This window comes from Microchirus variegatus, assembly GCF_963457635.1.
Source record: "Microchirus variegatus genome assembly, chromosome: 7".
NCBI classification, from domain to species: Eukaryota; Metazoa; Chordata; class Actinopteri; order Pleuronectiformes; family Soleidae; genus Microchirus; species Microchirus variegatus.
The window spans coordinates 17,007,064-17,028,728 of NC_139808.1; the positions used below are offsets into that span (position 1 = coordinate 17,007,064).

General features: G+C 42.4%; 1 protein-coding gene across 1 annotated transcript; it reads right to left on the bottom strand.

Annotated features, from left to right (window-relative positions):
* Positions 1-2,899: 2,899 nt before the first annotated feature.
* On the bottom strand, positions 2,900-20,044 carry rybpb (RING1 and YY1 binding protein b; the record flags this gene model as incomplete). The annotated part of the gene is made up of 5 exons (XM_083892460.1): positions 19,981-20,044; positions 19,221-19,346; positions 4,048-4,380; positions 3,504-3,602; positions 2,900-3,149 (listed from the first exon to the last, which is right to left on the bottom strand). Exons 1-5 carry the CDS (start codon positions 20,004-20,006, stop codon positions 2,900-2,902), a joined length of 834 nt encoding a protein of 277 aa, XP_083748586.1. The 5' UTR covers positions 20,007-20,044.
* Between the last annotated feature and the right edge of the window lie 1,621 nt (positions 20,045-21,665).

Genomic DNA, 21,665 nt, shown 5'->3' on the forward strand with positions numbered 1-21,665 from the left:
CTTAATTGGAAATTCACGGTTAAGGTTATACAGTCATTAAAACAAGCATTCTATATTTGGGTCTCTGACAAACAAAGCTAAAAAATGTAACCATCTTTACACAGTAAATTAAGGTTACTGGTCGCACACAAGAACAGAACTGCTTGCGCGGAAAGGAAACAGAAAAGAGAAAAGAAAAAAGAAGACGTCGGCTCCGATGCCATTATTCATAGTGTTTGCTTTTGCACCTTTTTAAAATCCTATTTACAAGCAATAATTCATATAGTCAGCAAATGGCCATTTCTCAATAATTTAACAATGAATCCTTTCTGTCGGAGTTCTCAGTCAAGTGAATGGTTGCAGATAAGGCAGGTGAAAAAAGATGGCTTCTCAGGCCCATTAATAACAGATTGCATTACAAAGCAAGGGTTTATTTATTCTCAGTCAAAAATTGGACCAAACATTTCCCTCTTCTGACCCAGCAGTCCCACCTGTGCACAATGCTTTCCCCCGCACTTTGAACATCGATTCCATATTTGTATTCAATAATGTACATAGTTACATAACCATCACTTAAGAGCAGAACAAAAGTTATAAACACGAATCTCCTGGACAAGAAACATTTGCTTTTACAACACCGGTGAAAATCATCCACACTTGTGAACCTGCGGGGCTTTTTCTTTTCTTTTTTTTCTTTCTTTTTTAAGTCAGCACACTGTCACTCACATGTTCGCGGGAGTTTCCTGGGACACGTTAGCCTCGACTAACTTGGTTTAAGCTGCTCTGGGAGGCTGAGATGTGCTGTTTTACAGGGGCAATGGTTCCAGAGCAGGTTTGCTGCTGAGACAAAAGAGACAACGCTCTTCTCAAGTGCCGACACTCACCAGCGAGAGCAGAGCCCTGGAGTTCTTCCGAGTTAAAGGGACAATAAGAACGCCATTTACATGGATTATATTAGTCTTTATTTAAACTGTTATTCATCTCATCACATTAGATAATTGCATTTTTTTTTCAAATTGTTATTCATCTGTCTATGTATCATGTCATGAAATTCCTTTGGTCCTTCAATAAATAAAACTAAGATATCATATACACATTTATTCTTTTTACAATTTCATACAGGTAAAGGAAATTATGTTGGTCTAGTATCAACTAAAGAGAACGTGACTTAAAACCCTTAAATAAGCTTTGCTGTTCTAAAACTTGAAAAGAGCAATTATGTTCTATTAACTACTGTAATATTTTTGCCTTCAATGACAGGAGTCTTAAATTAATAATAATAATTATTATAATAATAATTAAAAAAATAGTCAATTGAATAGTTGATCTTTGTAACGTGTTCACATCTTTGCACTTGTTTTCTTGGGGTAATTGGGTGCAGACTGGAAAACGGTCGTCAGGACCAAAACAAGAGGGGGAAAAAAGGAAAATTGATATAGAAAGAGCTCGACAGAACAGGTAAAAATTACAGTTCGATGTAGTTTCACCACATTGAACTGTCCGTAACCATCCTTCAGTTACAACAGAATAATAATAATAATAAAAAAAAAAATTTTTAAACATGACTCAGGCGATGAGGACAGCTCTACCTTCAGCCAGGAAAAGAAAAACTCAGTATTTAACTGTGGAATGCAGAAAATACCAACAGCTTTTTAGTGTTTTACACCACTGCCGACACTGTACAGTATAGGACATATGATCTAGGGCTGTAACTAACGATTACTTTCTTAATTAATCAACTGGTTGATTGCTTTATAAAACAAAATTGTTGAAAAATGTTGGATCGGTGCTTCCCAAACCATTATTCGCTTTGAATTATTTCTTAGTTATAAGGGGCAAAGAAAAAAAGATTTCACATTTACAAAGCGCAAAACTCAGAGAGCTTCTTTTAATTCTTGAAAAACACTCAAGACGATGAACCGATTATTAAAGAGTCGGTGGTTAATTTAGTAACCGATGAATGGTTGCAGCCCTAAGGAGATCTGATATAGCGTACGAAATCACAAGACAGTTGTGTTGAAAAAGGTCAGGTGTGATTATTCTTCTGATGCACATTGAACTGTACAGGAGGAGCAGACGGACCTGATGAAGGTCCAGACAGTGTTCGAAGTTCAGACAGTGTCGTTGAAAAAAGTGAATGAGAATTTGATTCATCAGCACTTTGTCACATTGAGTGAATGGGCAATCCCAGATCTGCAAATCCGCTTCACAGTGTATCTAGCACCAGTGTGTGTGTGTGTGTGTGTGTGTGTGTGTGTGTGTGTGTGTGTGTGTGTCTGAGTCCGAGTGTAGGTGTTTGTCTGTGACTTGAGTCTTGTTGTCCTACCATTTTCAAACTGTAATAAAAACACTGAAGGAACAAAACGATCGGCAGAGCTACACAGCATAAGCTTCAACATAAAAAGAAGAATATCAAAGTATACAGGTGCAACGGGTAATAAATAAGGGTAATAATAGTTTAAAGTTATTAAAATGATGGTGGTTATTGTGCCCGGCGAAGAATTCTTCTTTACAAAAACAAAAAAAGTCGACTTGGCCTCACATCCACATACAAATATAAAACAATACATACAAGTGTCTGGATGCTACCGCAGGAGGAGGATGGGACGAGAAGGGGGAAAAGGGGGGAGTTATTCTTCGTCTCTCCTCGTCTGTGCCGCCGGTGTAAGTTGTCCAAGCGGGGCGGTTGTTATCGCCCGACAGTCGCACCGCACTGATCCTCGCAGCCAGCCAGATCCTCTCAGCATCCAGGTGTGGCTCATGGAATGGAGGCGGGGCAACAATAGGAAAGATGAAATCTCTCCCTTCGTGGGATTCTTAGTGTCCAAAAACGTGGAGGGGGGAAAAAGGGGAGGAGAGAGTGGAGACAGGTGTGGACGGGATGGTGTGTGTGTGTGTGTAAGAGGGGGAGGCGGGGTATTCAGAACGACTCATCGTGCCCCACAGAGAGATCTCCTTTAGGTGTGGAGGCGCGTGACGAGCCCTTGTCCATGCTCTCGGAGCCAGAGCTCTGGTGCTGCTGTTCGGAGCCTGCGCTGGACGTGATGGTGGACGAGGACGTGGAGGACGAGCGGGTCTTCTCCTTAAAGTCTGTTATGATAACCGTCACGTTCCCGACAGTGATGGCCAGCTGTTGGGCAGTGCTCCTGTCGATGTTCTTCAGTTTGGGTCTGTGAAGCAAAAGGAAGAGGAGGAAAACAAACAAACAAACCTTAATAATCAAAAAAAAAATAAGAGCAACCACAATATGTGAGTGTGTGTTTCAGCAAACACAAAAGGGAGCCTGCCAGCACTGTGGGGGCGGTTACACTAAATTGCTCAATTCATCGGGTGACACATGAACAGTCAGAACAAGGGTATATAAAGTGAGAGTGGGAGTTTAGTGTAAAAGATCATTTGTGAATCATTTCTGGGTTCCCACTAGCCTGCTGCTGACTGACTTTCTCTAAACACAAGGTGCTGTGGTCACACAAGTGAAACCGTGTGTTCTGCCGCACGCATGGACGCAACGAGGGCCTACACACCTGGAAATATGAGAATTCTTGTTGGTCTTGGTTGCTGATTTGCCAGACTGTATGCTGTGTTTGTCGCTGGGTGGGCTCTGGTGGTTTTCTGATTTAGGTCTGGAAGAGAAGAGTGAGTGGACACACACCAGTGAGGAGGAAGTCTGACACAGTGAACACACACACACAGAAAACCCATGTGAAGCCTCACACTAGGGATTGGATGATGTATCATTTTATCAGGCATCACGTTAAAAAAGCACTCGCAAATTAAGCTGATTGGGGGGGATTCTCATGATCGGGATTATCATGAATGAGGAAAAGCTTTAATATTTCTCACAAGGGACTGGGATACAGTCCTAGTGATTTATTTTCAAGTGCCACAAATGGGAGCCTGCAACTTCACTCCAAGACCGCATGATATATGACACTTAATTCATTCATTATTCTACTTTTTTTGTAATATATTACTTTTGCTTTTTCTAATACTGTGAAAGCATAATCATCATAAATATCAATATAATATCATAATCTTTTCAGGGAATTTTTCATATTGTGCTCTGACCTGGTCTTTTTGCTGTTGGGCTTCTTTGTGATGGCTGGGCTGATTTCCTTCTCTCTGTCAGGTTTGTCTTTGATTGGCTGCTCCTTCTCACTCTTTTCCTCAGGAATTTCTACTTCTGGCCTCACTCTCTCCGGACGTTCAACCTCCGGGCGTCCCACGCTATTGGCACGCTCTCGATCTCGCTCCCGCTCCCGCTCTCGCTCCCCCTCTCCCTCCGGGCGCTCCTTCTCTGGACGCTCGCTCCTCTCCCTCCGATCCTTCTTGGGTGGAGGAGGCATCGGGTACTGCTGGGCCGCCTGCTGGGCAACCAGCTGGGAGTTGATCCTGGGTTTCCTGTGGAGAGAGGATCCAAGGCAGAAACATGGATTAGCCTCATAGATGAGTTGTAAGGCCACGCTGCCACGCTGCAACGCAGTGACATGACAGGTGACAAAGAGAGGTGACTGAACCTAGAGGCAGGCGAGAGAGAATAGAGACAAATGCAGCAGCTTCCTGGTGGTGCAGCTCTGTTTTGAGGGCTAATCTCATTAATTCACTGCTGTAATAAAACGAACGCACAGGATCACAAGGTGGGACATTTGCAGCACGTCACTTAGGTTCCTCTAATCTGATTACTACAGGGTTTGCCCCATTTGTCACAGACGGAGATTCGGTTTGACATGGTGTAGCTGCTGCACCCAGTGAGCTCACAGAGCAACCACAGAGCTACTATGTCCCTCTTTTTGATACACACACATACACCTACACAGCATAACCTCTTTGAGTTTGATCATTCTTATTCAGCAAAGACAATAAAAGCAAGACAATAAATGTCAAGTGCAAGTCTCACTGAATCCCACTGATTTTCTAGACTTGCATAAAACTGTCCACATTTGTGTGGTTCCACTGCTTCGCAGAGAGAAATATGCATAGCGAGAGCAGCGGCTTGCTCCATCAGCTGTGCAGATGAATATGGCCTGAAATTGTGAGGCAAATAATCAAACTCATAATCCAAATGCTTGAGCTCGAATACAAACACACACACCTGCAGCATAATGGACACAAGCTGGCAGCTTCTGAGCAGGGACCGCAGAGGACCTCGGGGGGAGAGAGGCTGCAGCCAAGACCAAACTATAGCCAGCGACGTGGATAATCACAGGCCAGTGCTGGGCAAGCATGGTGAGGAGTAAACCACAAGTGTGCTCACACACTCACAAACACGTACTTGAAAAGCTTAGCATGCAAACAAACAGCCTGGCATGGCTGGACGGCTGCTCGGGAGGCAGTTCAACTCGAACACAACAACTAACAAGCTATGGATACTCAACTTTCCAAAAACAATCTCTCTATTTTTTTTTCTGTTTCGCAAGAGTTATTTTAAAAACAAACAAACAGGACTGATTTAGAAGACCTGTGGTCAAGTAGGGAGATACTCTATAAAAGTTACAAACCGTGTCAGTGCATGCTTCAGTCCAGAATAACAAGTGTTTTATGGCTGAAAAATGAAGCCCTCCCAGAGAAAAACAAATGTTTCTGGCTTTGTCATGGGAATGAGTCTCTGTGAGTCAAGTTTAAGAGCAACTGCATGTGGCAAACACAGACAAAGCTCCAAGCTGTGTCAGACTGATGAAGCCGATTTCAGTGGCGTGCTACGGAGAGTGGTTTTCAGACAGCTGCTTAAGTGGTTAGCCTCACTGTTTCAGTTTGGCAACATCATATGGTCAGTTACTCTTGCTTCTACGCTTTCAACCTCTCATATCTCTCAAACGACTCTCAGCTCCCTCGGTCCCTTTATCTTTTAGTAGCCTGGTAATTTTAGCCTCTAACAATTTGTCAAACTTTCCTGTATTTTTTTCTCCTCTGCAGCTCAGTCAAACACATTTAGTGTCCTCCTGTTGCAGCCCATTACAGACTGAGAAAGGCTGTCCTTGAGAAGGGGGCTGGGTTGTGCAGCCGATCAGAGAGCAATCAATCGGAGAATAATAGAGCATCATGTCGTAATGCTTGCACTACATTCCAATCAATACACCAGCTGTGGAGAATGCAATGAGCCCTGGGCTGGTGATGCCTTATCCATTAGCTGTCATGGACCTGGGACTCCTTCTACCTGCTTCCTTGGTCTTTGGGGGCATTGAATGAGGTGGGAATTAAGAGGGTAACATGGGAGTCAATTCTTCCTCCCATCCCAACCCAGCTTCATAATTGACTGCTCCCATAAAATTGATCCCTCTGCTATTCCAATCTTCGGTAATTACTCCCCAGGCTGAGTTTTAGAACTCATCCCAGTGCTTAGATAAATCCAAGTACACTCTGAGACTCCTATTAATTAATCATGAGGTGATGATACTGGGTTTACAATTCCGTATAAATTATAATTTAATGAACAATCAAGCAATAGAAATATAGATGTAGTAGCAGTAAATGAAAATGATAATGTGCAGGCTTTGGAAATAGTGTTAGTGTCATAAATATGCTAACCAAGCTGTGGCATTTATTTATGTATGACTTTAATATAAATTCCTCCAGATATAAAGCAGTGTTTCACACAAACTGTGAGACTATTGCAAAGTTCCATAATGAACCAAATCATTTTCACAATTCCCATTAGGGCTGTCATTTTTCAGTCGGAAATTCAATATTATTTCGAGCATGCAAAGTAAAGTTCATGTTCAAACTGCAAATGCTGCTAACTAATAAGTACCTATTTATGTATGACTTCGACTCCAGCAGAGGAGCACACACTTAATGTTTCCAACACTGTCATATGACAGCGCAGCCACAGCTTCTTATTTATTTATTTTTTGTAAATATAAAGAGAGCCGCACTCGATCCCGATAAGGTTAACAGACTTGTATTTCTGGCAAATAATATCAGACATTTAACTGGGGTTTCAAACACCAACTAAAACAAACCTTTTGAAGTTAAAAAGGTACAGCCTAGAAGCACATCATGCCATCATAAGTAATTACTGCATGGCCCAGCAGAGGACACAGAACAAGATAACAGCACAATACACATATTTTTCCAAGAGCAGGGGTTTAATAATTTAAATTATTGAATGAAGGACACAAGCAAACTAAACCATCCTCCTGAGTGGACATAGGGGTGGGGAATATTTCTGAAGGAATAACGTGATATTCATTCAAAATTGATTTTTGGAAAAAGTGACACACGCTATGGTCAAAGAAAAGACGCTGACCCAGTGAGGCAGTTGAATGGTGGTGGTAACAACAACTAAATGTGTCAGTCTCTGTGCAGAACATAAACATGAAAGCTATAGTATCATATCACCTGTTCAGCAAATGTGAAGAGAAATTATATTTTCACTTGTTTGGTTGAGGTCTAACATGTTGTACACAAACACAGCGCTGCTGGCTTGCATTTCCCTGTGTTCTATCTATATTCTGATGACATTCCAAAATAGTCAACACCACGGAAAATCCAGATGGTCCCCGGAGCATAATTCCTGTTCCTGATCTACTGTTTAACATCTGGTGGGAAATTGTCAACATGCAACTGAGACAGTGTGACACAGAATTGAAGTTTTGGCTAAGCAGCATGAGAGAAAAACCCATCATGGAAAACAAAAACCTTTTCTCTCCAACTACAGCATTGCGTAAACACACTCTCAACACACACTGTACTCAAAAAGACCAGAAATGTATATTGTAGCAGTGAGATCTATTAGCCAAAAAGGTGCAGAATAACACCTCTTCTGCTTGTTGCGGAGCTGGAGGCCTGGTCAGAGGCAGAGATTTGCATCAGCAGCAACAGCAGTGGCAGCAGAAAGAGCCAAGAAGTCCCAGTAGTTCAGCAGTGATTCAGTGCCAGCACTCTACTGCACATTATTTATTTACTGACCACTCGGGCTGTCGTGGTAAAGGCACATGCTCTGGACACGCCTGGAGACACAGCATGACACCAGGTGTCATGCTGTGACACATATATTCACACAAACAATGAAATACATATCATATTTAAAATGAATGAAGAGTTATACCTATCGAAATCTGATACACCACAACTTGCTTAAAAGTGATGTTGGAAACAATATTTGACATTTCATTGCATTTCAATATAAGGTAATATTCATGATGTTATCCTGTGGAATTGCTCCATTTTGTGACAGTAAATGCTGTATAATTCTCTATACCGTAATTACAATTTAAAAAAAAATCGAATTACACATAGAGATTTTCCTGAAAACATTCAGCCATACAATTCAATTTATTTAAATAATCTGTCAACATTGTTGGCAAAAGAATGCACTGATCACTACACCCGGACCAAATTATGTTGCAAAAATCCTAATGAAGACAACAATCTAGTGCATATAACAGGTTATATGACTGGGAGCAGGACCAGGAGTGGAACGCAAGGGTCCAATTGCAGAATCTGCTCCAAGCTCCCACTACAGCCAATACATCCCTGGGAAATCAGTGTGAGTGTGTCTGTCAAGTGTATAAAGCCTGTTGTCAAATTGTTTCCCACTGTGAGGGCTTACAGCATATTACCTCCTCTGCACACAACAATAGACTGTGATTGACAGCTCCTCCTATGCTTACCCCTCAATTCCATCTTGTAGTGGGGGGAAGGAGTGGGGAGACTACCTCCACAGGATGCCCAGAAATTACTATCATCGTGCTTAAAAGCTCCTAATTCAGTCAGACTGACACCCATTGTTAGACGGCTCCACTTAAACTGAAATCATCCCAAAAACAAACGCACCTCGCCTCAGCTGGTGCTCTCGCTGAACACGAGCAGCCGATACACACGAGAACGAAAAGATGAAGCTGCTGTTTCAGCCTGGACTCTTTCTGCAGGAACATCAAACAATAAGCCTGAGCACGTCACAGGAATGCTGACGGATAAGTAGGATGAGTGAGTGAGTGAGTGAGTGAGTGAGTGAGTGAGTGAGTGAGTGAGTGAGTGAGTGAGTGAGTGAGTGAGTGAGTGAGTGAGTGAGGCAGGCACAGGAAAGCCCTCATTAACACAGCTCTTTTATTTGAAGTGCTGTGTGGAGGACAAGCAATTATTTCCTGCCAAGCTGGGGGAATGAAGTGGCAAACAGCTGAGCAGAGAAGAGGAAGAGCGAGAGAGGGAGAGAGAGAACAAACAGTTTTCTTCAACCATTGAGAGCCAACTTGAGAGCTCAGGATATTTAACGTCACCCACTCTCTCTCATTCTGACCTTGTACACAACCACATCTACACGGTACCAAGGTGGGCTCCTTGTGCTCAGTGCACACAAAAAGTTGTTGGGAAAGACGAGTCCCCGACTCGCATGCATTCACCAGTGACCCGGTTTTACCCCCCACACAATCTCAGCCTTGTGTACATCCCTCATATCCAACATGTGAGAGCGCCACAGGGTTCAAGTTTGATCAGAGCACTACTATCACACAGTGACAACCATATAACCAGTGATCTATGGGAACACTTGTTATAAAGCTTTGATTATCATGTTGAAACATGTGATACCCGTGGCTGCCCCTCCCCACCAACAGTGTGTGAAGCAGAGCATAGAGCTGCTCGTCTGTGCTACTTCAATTCCATTGGCCAATTAGAAAGTATTTATACATATTTACATTGAGGCTCTGCTGACGTACTGTTCAATGTTGGCCTGTCTTTCCAGAATGACTTGAAGTGCAGTTTGCCTGGGAGGAGCCCTGTTACATCCTCTGCTTCACCCAGTTCAGTGCACAGTAGGAGTAAAAAAAAAAAAAACTTAACTGACAGATGCATCATAATTCTAAAAAGTAAACATAATTAGCTTCTGTCAAAAATCTGGAGAAGGTGTCCCAGAAAAACAGCTGTTCTGTTTCTGCAGGACAGCGTGGTCCTAAGTCTAAGTCACATAGACCTGTCTAAGCCAGTATTTTAATATTTTTCTGTAGATTCATCAAGCTTGAATATATAATACATTACAATTGAGAGGGCTTAAACATACACACTTACTAATAGTGGACCCAATGAACTTTATAAAACACTGGTTTCCTCATAAATATGTTGCAAGATATATCAACGATTGTTTCACTATTGATTTGTTGAATCATTATCAAACTGAATCTTGGGAACCCCCTCATTGACTCCTACCACCAGTTCACATGAACAAACCTGTTAGTTTAATTATTCATAGCTACATGAAACTGACAATTGGAAAACAGACTGCATGGACCTAAACAATTTTTTATCACCAACAACTTAATTCAAGTAATGAAGTCAAAAATAAAAAAGCCCTACAATAAAGCATAGGTGTAAATTCAACAATTCAACTGTATGATAATTTTGCACTATGTTGACAAGTGGCATTTCCCATAGAATTAATTAAATCCATGGAGGCAGATGTGCCCACATGCTCACATAGTTTGCTCTTACATCCATCATTTCAAATGACAGGGAGGCTGCACAAGCTTGAGGGTGAAAGAGAAGTTCATATGAGAGAGATACAGAGAGCTTCCACTGTGTGTGTGTGTGTGGGGGGGGGGTGTGTGTGTGTGTGTGTGTGTACCAGTGAGCAGCTTACAATGCACTGTGAGATCTGACTGTACAGAGTATAAACATTATGTATAATCACATGAGCACACGTGAGAGCCTGAGGCAAACAGCACTACAATGGATGTACAACGCAGCAATTGAGCGCAACACTATGGTAGAGATCTTTAAATTAAAAGACATATAGCAGTCAAGATAATTAATACAGTGGCAGTTGACAATAATTTCTGCCTCAACGAACAAATCGACAGACTGCAATGTGTCCAGCTCAACCCTAAACTGGAATGTTATGGATTGATTATTTGTGTACCCTACTCATCATTTAAGAATCAAAATGCAACGTATAACTGTACGACGTAACAAACTGAACTGTACTGCTTGGTGGGGGCCCTTGTTCCCGGTAAAGGAATTCTAAATCAGTCTCAGCCTAAAGTGGGAGAAGCGTGGTCACCTCTAGCCATGCATGGGTTACGCGATTCGTGAATGTGGAGGTTGAATGAGGGCACTTCTTTTATTCCCACTGCCCACCAGAGGTATTTCACGTACATCCTTTCATCCATTCCTTATAGTCAGATTTGGAGGGATTAAAGTTGAACCGTTCCCCTCCTTGTGAGAATCAATAGATAACTGACAATGTTTCCATCAAATTTATCGAGGTGCTCTTCTTCTTGTGTGCAGGAGGCTCTCAGGTAAAGCAGCTACATACACACATCCATACTACTTACTTTTCATGACAAAAAGGAAGATTTAATTCTGCAACAGATATGCAGACTGTCTACCCAACCCTAGCATCTTTTTGTTTAGTTTCAACAGGTGAAACAAAAAACAGATCTTTGAAAACACTGCTGGCTTCATTTCATTCGAAAGTTTTTCAGTTTGGATGGCCAGAGACAGCGGCTGTAGAAAATGATTATGTCCGCATTCGCTTCTGGTTCATATCGACCACAACCGATCTACCAGCTGTGCACAAAAAGCTCTTTTAACACGGCCATTGTCTCATGACAGAAATCTTGTTCCTGACTTGTCACCATTGTTGTTTCTTCTTTGTAGTAGGTTCTGAAACAACTCCAAAGGAGAGAATTGGCTTCCTGTTTCCACCGGCACACAAATCCCCTGTGTATCTGAATAGTCACGTGTATGTGTGTATATATATATGTTTTCAGGCACATTAGTAAGATATGAAATCCTCATCATCTGAATGTAGACTGTTTTTCATTGAGAATGTGGTTTTCAAATAAAGACATAGTTGTAGCATGGGTGTAGCTACAGCATCTCCTACTCAGACTCATTATCAAAAAAGATTAAGGGAGGTGATTTCCTATGTTGTCCAATCATGCAGTGCGGTTTAAAGCAACCATGCACTGCACATGAGATAAGTTAATATAAGATAATATAAGATAATTAAATATGTCATATTGCATAATAAACACTGTTTTCAAATGAAATAGTAATTGTCATTTGCACCTTTTCTTCAAACCGTAAAAGAGCACGACATTTATGGCACTTATGTCTCTGTGTTCACAGAGCAAAGGAGTCCAGGGAAAGCTTTCAGAGATATCTGAACTCCACTGCAATAACTACAAACCTAATGCAGCACAATGGCTGCCAAAAGCAATTTTCTGCTTCTCTTGACAACCTTAAGGAGTCTGCCTATTTGAGTATTTTGACATTTGAGTGAGACACAGCAAGAAGAAAACTAGACAGGGAATTCAAACGGGGATAAGTCTACATGTGCGTTTTCTTGTGTGTAAGACACATCATCCCTCTTTTCTACAGCTGACATTTCAGGCTATGTACTGCCTGACAATGTGTGCAATGACAGTGAGTCATTGCAAAGGCACTGAGCTTGTACAAGTTACTTCCATCAACATCACTGTGTGACATTGCTCGGCATCGCTCATTTGTTTTTGTTCTCCCTCCATTTCCTCTCTATCATTGTCTCAGTTTTACACTTTCTCCTCATGTATTAGAGCCTCCCCAACCCGCCCCACACCCTCCATAAATCCTGCCAGCTTTAAGTAGCTCTCTTCTTCACCCCTCTTCACCTCTCCCCTTGCTCCCCTTGCCTCTGGTGTGCTCGAGTTATCTGTCACGTAGTCCACGTCTCCCTATCTCGCTGCTGTTCAGTTGTCTTATGGCCCATTTGCTTTGGTATAAACAAAGCCTGGTTTAAATTTCAACAAATTATCAAGTAGCACTGCCACATCGCCATGTGATACATACCATGATAAGGAAGATAATATATCATACTAATCATGCTCAGATCATGATGTACAGCTTTGACCATTTTTGAAAAAGTTCGCATTTTTGGCCTGCTTTTATTTTGTGCCGTGTTGTTTTATTTGTTCTTTTGTTACAAAGTTTACTGGAAAAATATCACAAATAAATAATTAAATACAGGCTCTCTTATTTTTAGTCATTTTATTTTAAATGTGATAAGATGCCATGGTAACAGCTGTAACTGACCTGCAATTGACAGGGGCGAGTCTGTTGGCACAGCCTCAATAATGCACCTGGAACCCCGATCACTAAAAGTCTTTTCCATTGGGGAAAAATACTTGCCAACACTCTGAACATCTGGCCTTTTTCTGCTAGGGGAATAGATACAATCGACATTCAATCTCAGGTCAAATGACTGCAAAAGACTTTTATCGGCTCTGGCACCGATCGGCAGTCATGTACACTGAATGTAGTACTTTTTCCATTTACTACTTTATTTTGGCACAAGTCAAAGAGTCTGCACAGCTCTGCACTGTTTCCAGCGGGGTATTATGAGTTGCACCCTTCAGGTACCGATCTTAATTTTATCAGTTGCTGCCGAGTTTGAAAGAATGGCCGAAGTCAAAGATATCTAAGTAACCAACGTGAAATCATTAGTGTTCTCTATGGAGCTTCTCTTCTGTTGTGTGCAGCAGCACATTGGTGGTTTGCCACTCACTTGTGACATTAAACATGACTCACTGGAGGAAAAACTCCACTGGCAACGGGAAAGGAGTCAACTGCCTAAAACTGTGTTTTTTTTCTGATACACTGACAATATACTCTTTACCATAGTCAAGACTTAATTCTACCAAACATTTTTTCTGGTCATTAGCTTCTCAAGATTAGTAATCATGGTTAACGAGCTCTGAAACTAGATTGTTCAACAGGGTCAGAAGAAACGAAAATTACTGAAAAAATGTCAGTTTCTCTTACAATCTCATTTGTAAAAAGTGACATGTCAAAAGCTACTGTTCTTTTCCCATGCATGGTTGGTTGTGCTGGTAGAAACAGACAAGGCTGTCCAGTCACCTCCTCCCTAGGTAATGATGTGCTTTGCTCTGCTTTCGCCCCTGGAGACTCTTGGCTGAGTGAGCACATCCCCCTCACAGCCATCCATACCCCCCTTCCTTTAACACACACACAGATATGTCCACATGCTACACTCCTCTCTGTCTCCTCACCACTTCGTTTCTCTCCTTGTCCTCTTTTGCCCTCGTCTCCTCCATAAGCTGTGGGGCTGTGCTTACCAACTCCTTCGCCCTCATATGCTTTTTCTGTAGTTTCCTGAGACGCCTCTCTGCCACACTCATTTGCTTGCCTCGTCTGTTTCCTGAAAGGGAGGAACCTCAATTCAACAACTCTCTCAACATGTCTCTGTTTTTTTTGTCAGATTGCCAAATTGGCTATTGTTTTTAATCACTCACACTCTGCCAAATCCCATGAAGTAATTAAGGACTTTTAAATCCGGCAATTAACGTCAAGATTAGGGCTAACCGCTCATGCTCTGGGTTTTAGTGCAGATGCTGGATAAGCAAAAGCAGTTTCCTCCAAGTGGGGGGCTGCTGTGGGGGGCGAGGGGTGGGCGAAGAAGTGGAGATATAAATTGAGCAGCAGCATGTCTCTCTTATGTAATTCCATTATCCAAGACAATTTGCTTTAATGTGACAGTGGGAGAATCCAGGGATTATAATGACTCTATTCCATCATTGTAAAAGACACACACGCACAAACACACAATGCAATCATTTTCCAATAATTGTGCCATCTCAACACTTACAGAGCGAGAGGGAAAAAGAGAGAATAAGAGACATGCACTTTAACTTTTTTGAGCCACCTACTGAAGCAAGGCTTTAGGGCTAATATGGTTTTTATTTGATCCGTTTGTCAATCCCGCTTCTGATAGTCAAAATCTGGGGATTTGTGGGTTTCACATATAGTCTTAGTATAAAGCTATGTGCTAGATTAAAAAAAACTTGAGCATATTATGTGTGACATTTAAGTTCACCACAGTGTTCAAAGTGTTTCCCCTGAGATGTAGGTGATGGAGCAGTACAGGTGTGTGAAAATGATTCGCGTTTGCAAGTGCATCCTTTAGGGAGATTTCTATTTACTCTCGGGCTCTGAAGGCTTGATAAAGAGAGGAAATGTCACACATGTCTAGTGTGTTTAAATATTTAACAAAACATATATTACATACCAGCCAGCTAGTTGTCAAGTGTAGCCTTGTTTCCAACACCTATACGACCCACACCTCATACAGCTGTATGAGTTGTAATGGTTTCAGTTGCAAGTGCCTGCAGCAGTCTGAGCATCAAATAAAGTTTAGAACATAGAATTTATTTATGCAAGTGAGAGCACTGTATTTCGTGAACAAGTGAGATGAGAGACACCCATTTGATCTGTTTTATATAAAGCACAGATGGAAGCTACTTGAAAAGACTGACAACAGAACAGTGCACAGATAACAGCACAGCAGTCAAAGACTGAGGTACCCCAAGACTTCCTGTGAAGCCCGTCATCAATCAACTTTAGAGGGCTGCTAATGGTTTCTCCCTGAGCCCCGGGGCTGCCAGTGGTGCATACCAAACACCACCACAAAGCAAACTGATGTACAGAAACAGTGTCACGTTCGCACAGCGATCAGGTTTAGATGCCAGAGACATTTAAATATGATAGCATGCGCCTCGCAGGCGATGCAAATTTAGGCCTTTTTCTTTAATTACAAAAGAGGTAGCTACTGAATGCAGAGGCTGAACACTCGGGCTACTTGGATTTGTAGATTAGGAGCGAGGTCAGGTGCAAAAAGGAAAGTGCTTTCTTGTTGAAGAGTCAAGAGTGGCAGAGGCTAGATTTATCCCACTTGTGTATCATGTTACATCACTGAACTGGAGTGGGTCAACAGGTTTATTAGGCTGCGCTTGGCAAAGGGAGAGCAGGGCCTCTCTCCAAATGCTGATGCCATAGCTCTCGTTAATGCACATTCTTGCCTCCAATAGTGCAAACCCGAATGGTATGACCCACAGTTATGTAGCTCACCTACAGTCAGCAGGGAACAAAGTGTGATTCAAGTCTCACTGAGAGCAAACCATTATCTGTAAATCACCACAGATGATAATCAGCGCGTTTTCCCCATCAACCCCTATGGAACAGCTAGTGTCTCGTTGGCTGTTTCTACTTGGCATTAATATGTGTAAAGTGACCACTTTGCAGCTCTGTAATGCCCATTTACAAAAACCAATGCATTAACCGGCAGGAGGCAGCTATACACACTCGTGCATTGACAAAGCAATGCAGACTGGGTTTATTCCTTAGTTTGTTGCAGGCAAACCAAACTGCCCAAGTTACTCCTGCCTCTCAAGGTTTAACATATTTCTGCATGCATAGAGGACATCATTTCAGTAAGTGGTCTTTCATTATGAGCCGAGACACATTTGAGTTCACTTTGCTGAGCGTATGTGGATATATATGTCCCAGAACGCTTCAGTACCTGTGCATAGAGCCGTCTATCTAAGATGCATTGTAATGTCAGGTACAAACGGCAACAATTACCCAGAGCAGACCGTGACTGATTAATGTATCAAACTTGAGTGGACGGAAATATTCATCAGATATTAGATTTCACAAAATGCATCTAGAAACCACAAAACTGCCTTTAAGTGTGCCGCCTGCAACCCTGAGTTTCTGCTGTAAACAATTTGCAGCAGGAGACCGACCGCCAGAGGGAGAGAGGGGAAGAGAGAAATAAGAAATGATCTACCTCCCCTTAAAACCAAGTTAGATAGGCTGTATTTTTAGTTAAATATTGATAGTCACTCCAACCACACACACACCACCCACGTTACCCGAATGGCCATCAGGCAAATAATGGTGGCTCACCACACCACTGTGCAACCTGCTGTACCTACAGCATTTCCACAAAACACAGAGGTGTGACTGACTATGATTAAATCCAAAACTTCAATTACATCAGCATTCTTCTTGCTGCAGTCAGCTGCGACAGCCAATACTGGCTGACCTTTGTCCCTGGAGGACACAGGACAAAAACAGAAGCATTAAACAAGTGAGGGAGAAGTGTGTGCTTCCACTAACTTCCACTATGCACAACAAGCTATTTCAAACATGTCTTAAAAATACTCATGCAAAACTGACTGCACAAATCTACACCTAAACTGATTTACCCTACAGAAAAGTAGAATTGTGGCTTTAATGTAGGGATGAGGATGTGTTTTGACTGCAATCGGCACTGAGGAACTCTAATTAGTGAACTCTCACGTCCACATGCATTAAAAGCACATTCAAAGCAGAGCATCAGACAAAAGCGGCAAGACAAACCAACCACACATAGCGCCATAAGTGTGAATCATTTGGCTAAGAGCATGTTGCTTTGTCCCGTGCTTTGCTGGAACACATCACACAGTGAGGAAAAGACAGCTAATTAGTACTCATTAGAATAAGAGGGAGCCCCACAACTATACAATTGCATTAATCAAAGGTTAACTATTCAGATCAAACAGCGTCATGTAGCAAACACTCCAGTGATGTCATATGCTCCCATTTAACAAACAAAGGCAACTGGGCTGTTGCCAATGCACAGTGGCAGGATGGCTGCGACATGCTTGTCTCTGCTTCCTGCTTTCGCTTAGCATGCTCACACTGCATCATCAACTATGGTCTTGAGCTGCACACTGCTGGGAAAAGCTTATAGGGGGAGGGGAGTCAGACAATTAGGATTCAGCTCAACCTTTGGGACTCTCAGTAAACCAGCGTCGAGTGTGTTCCCCACATTTTTGCGGTGCACCAGGGGTGTCAGCTGAGCCACTCATTGTAAAACCACAGCTGGAAAGGTTAGAGTGCAGGGGAGCTATCGACAAACCCACAACTGACTCATCTGTTTCCCCATGTCTTCATGCAACTGGTGACATGAGCAAACACACTCACACAACTTATCATCAAAAACATTCCCTGCAACAGGAGGAGGCGTCAGTACACAAACAGACTGAGGGAATCCCATCATGATATTCAGGTTATACAACTATGTGACCTCAGTTTCCCATAAGCTGCTGATTTCAGTTGACGTCACATAATGTATTTTGAGTTCAGACAAGGGGAAATGCCACAAGCATACAAGCCTGTTACAATAAATGGTGATATGATTAATCTTGAGATTTCTGGAAACAAACAGGAGTTAGCTTTCTCGTTAGGAAACAAAGCATGTTTGTCAGTTTTGAGAATAATTAATCATAGCCAAGTGCCACTTGTATTTGAAGAATGGAAATTTGACTTGCTGAACTGGAAAAGCATGCAAAATCTCATTTTAACACTATATGGGTTACCATCAGCCTGTTTTTATGCATAGAAAAACACCAGCAACTAAATAAATCGTCACAGCATAAAAGTTTTTGCACTTGAGGGAGGCAACATCAATAAATGATGAGTGTCAATAAGTGCAATAGAAACGGATGATGTACGGGATCACACTTAAATGTCATTCCAGCTTCCACATGTCCTTGCACCGGAAAAATTGTGGAGGCGAGGGGAAGCTTGTGTGGACTGATAAAGAAACATTCTTCTACATAATGCAAATATTACAACAGCAACAGATAGGAAACAGCAACGAAACATTTTAGTAATGTATTCATCTTGCTTGGTGCCCTTTACTCATGGCATCAAGGTGCACAGCAGTAAGGTGGAATAACACAGAGCATTTTATTTTTAATAATATTTTTGGGCAAATTCCATTAAATTCGCAATATATTTCAAAAGGTAACCAGATCACATCATGTTGGACATGAAACTCCAGCACACGGGAAACGTCTGATGGACAAAGAAATGCACATCTGGAGTTGGTGTTTCTAATCCTACTTACAACCACTTTTCTCTAACCAGAGAAATACAATCTTTCCTTTACTGTAGAGCAGTTCAGAGCACCATAAATCTTACATGTCACACCAAAAATAAAACCCCTCTGTACAATACTACAGCTCGCTGAAATGCCCATAGATGCATTCACCTTGTTTCACTCCAAGAAAAAAAGAAAAAAGAAACAGCAGCAGCCCTTTCACTCTGTGGACGCATCATGAAGTACAGTCCTCCTTCCCCACCTCACCCACCCAAACCTCTGGCGAGTGAGGTAGCCAGGCAGCCTACCTAGACGAAAGCACGAATAAAAAGCAACAGCAATGTTCAGCTTTTAAATCGCATTTAAGGAGAAAAACTGAGGATAATCCCAAACAACGGCGGGAAGACGGTTCGCGGGATTGTCCATCAACAAGTCCCTCGGCTCGCTTGCAGACAAATAAGCTGTCAATCAAAGTTGTCAGTCCCATAAATTGCGATGCAATGCTGCAGCAGCAGCAGCAGCCACAAGAGCAGCGGAGAGACGAGACGATCAGACTGGAGGGGAGAGAGAGAGAGAGGAAAAGAGCGAGCTACGTTACCTTGTGGATGTGCCCTTCCTCACATCGCAGATGCTGCATTTAAAAGCCTCGGCGGTGTTCCTGAAGGTGCACACGCTACAGTCCCAGTATCCGTCGTCTGCGCTCTGTTTGGCTTGTCTTTTTGGCCTTAATACACACAAAAAAATGACACAAACGTTGTAAGGTCAAGTTAGTTGACGGAATACCCGCACAACATTTTATTTTCACGAATTAACAAGAACGGGGGGGTTTCGGGCGAACGTAACCTGTTGTGTAATAAACGAGCTCCTCTGTGGGCAAGCACGGAGGGTGGAGGGGTTGTCATTAAAATTAGGTTCGAGTCCCGGTGAGTTAAGCCCTGTTGGTGTATGAATCCCCTCAGACTGTCCACACCGTCCGACTGTATCGCCAGCTAGGCTAGCAGGCAGGCAGGCAGGCATTGCTAAAAAAAAAATTCGGCATCGAAGCTTAGCATATCGGCTAACAAAACGAATATCAAACCGTGTCAATTTCGACATTGACCCTCCAAAAGGCTTCGCTGAGACGGAAGCGCGTTTCAGGGAATGCCAGGCGTCTCCTCTGAAAAAATTCCCTTTGTCTGTTAAGTGACTGGGGTTTGTTGGGAGCGAGAAGCCGCCATAGTGACTGCACTATTCTAGCTAGCTGTGGCATACCAAGTGAAAAAGGGGGAGAAGCGATCCCCGTGTGAGAGAAACGCATCCGAATATCGAGCCCAACACGCACAAAACGGGCCGAAATCGACAGCAGACGGTCGCTTTACCTGGTAGGGCTCTTTTTGTCGCCCATGGTGAAGAGTAGTCCTCGGGAATAAGAAGAAAAAGGGGCCTCCTTTAATTGTCAGTGAGTGTTGTAGGATCCAGATAGAGCCGCTGCTGAAGCTGTTGGCAGACAGGCTCCACTCAGCGCTGGCTCGAGGCACGGCACAGCGACTGGACCACGTGAGTCCCACCTGGCCAATCAGAGCGCGAGTGGGTTTAAAAGTCTGGATGGTTATTTAGTGGCTTTTTTTTTAATAAGTACTGGAGTTTTTCTTTTTGACAGACAGCCCCTCAACATACGTTCATATGATACCAAGCAAAACGGTTCAATCAACAAGCTCACAGGTGGAATTACAAGACTGAAAACATATCTGCAACTTGTATCTAAAAATGACAGGTGCACATCTTCTTCATGGTAAATAAGGCATCGTATTATTACATTATTCTAAACTATATATACTGCTGTTTGGGGATTTTCTTAAAGAAATTACCTCATCAACATGCAGTGAACGAATGACCTCACTATCCAAATGTTCCACACATCATGCTGAGGTGATTTCAATAGATATGATGAATCATGACAAGATTCATCAAAGTAATAATTCTCCTGAATTACATCATTGAAACAAATGAAGACAAACATCTGGGGGAAATCCAAATTAGCAATATGCAAAAAAAAAAAAATCAAGAAGTTCACATGAAATAAAGATCAACAAAAATGAATGCCAACTGGAAGGAAAGCAATAGTGAAAGTATAATTATATAAATAATATTAAATAATCACTGTGTTACAGACATGGACAGGCTGCATCATTTTCTCCTTGTGTTCATCGAGTTATTCTCAGACAATCAGGCTGGGATTTTAATGTCTCAGACTTTTATTTTTGAAGGAATGGTGCACATCATTTGCTCCCACTCCACAAAGGGAAGGTTACATTCCACAAGTTTAAATGTGTCCTGCAGGAGGCTGAAAAACACATTATTCATCAGAAATAGTAATTTCCAACAAAATCAACTCATTACAAAAAAAACAAGCCGCTTTTCCTGTTTCCTCCTCTCTGGAGTATTGGGTTCAGCAGCGACGACACAGTGTTTGTGGATTTGTGTGTCCTGCACTGTTTTCTAAAATAAACAGTGTCCCAATTAATTCAAGATTCAAATGAGAAACACAAAAGAATCAAAATTTAATTCACTCAAGCATTTGCAGAAGAAACCTTTAATCGCCCCACCCACCCCCCATTTTTCCCCCTGGGCTCTGACAGACTCCGTTGTGGTGGAATGTGTTGGAGCGAAAAAGTGCACCTCTTGTGCACCTCCGCTCTGCCCAGGACAAGGCTCTCTGTGGGGGAGACCAAGCGTGAATCATGTTGGCTCATTAGCTGCTCTCCACGGCTCCAGGTCCTATTGTCTATCCCTCGCTCTCTCTGTTCGGAGTGAATATCCGTGCCTCCACATAAGTCTGCCCTCCGCCCAATGATTACCTCTGCTTAGCTCATAGCATGCTGCTCTAATTGAGCCTCATCACGGTGGCCTACTGACAACTACAGTTCAGTCAAAACAACATTAAGTCCTGCCTCACTGGTTCTGCGATGGGTTCCTGGGAAAGCTGTGCTTTTTTTTTTTGGTTTGTTTTAATTTGCAAGTTATAGCATGGAGTGCATTGATATTCACGGGTAGGATGAGTTCT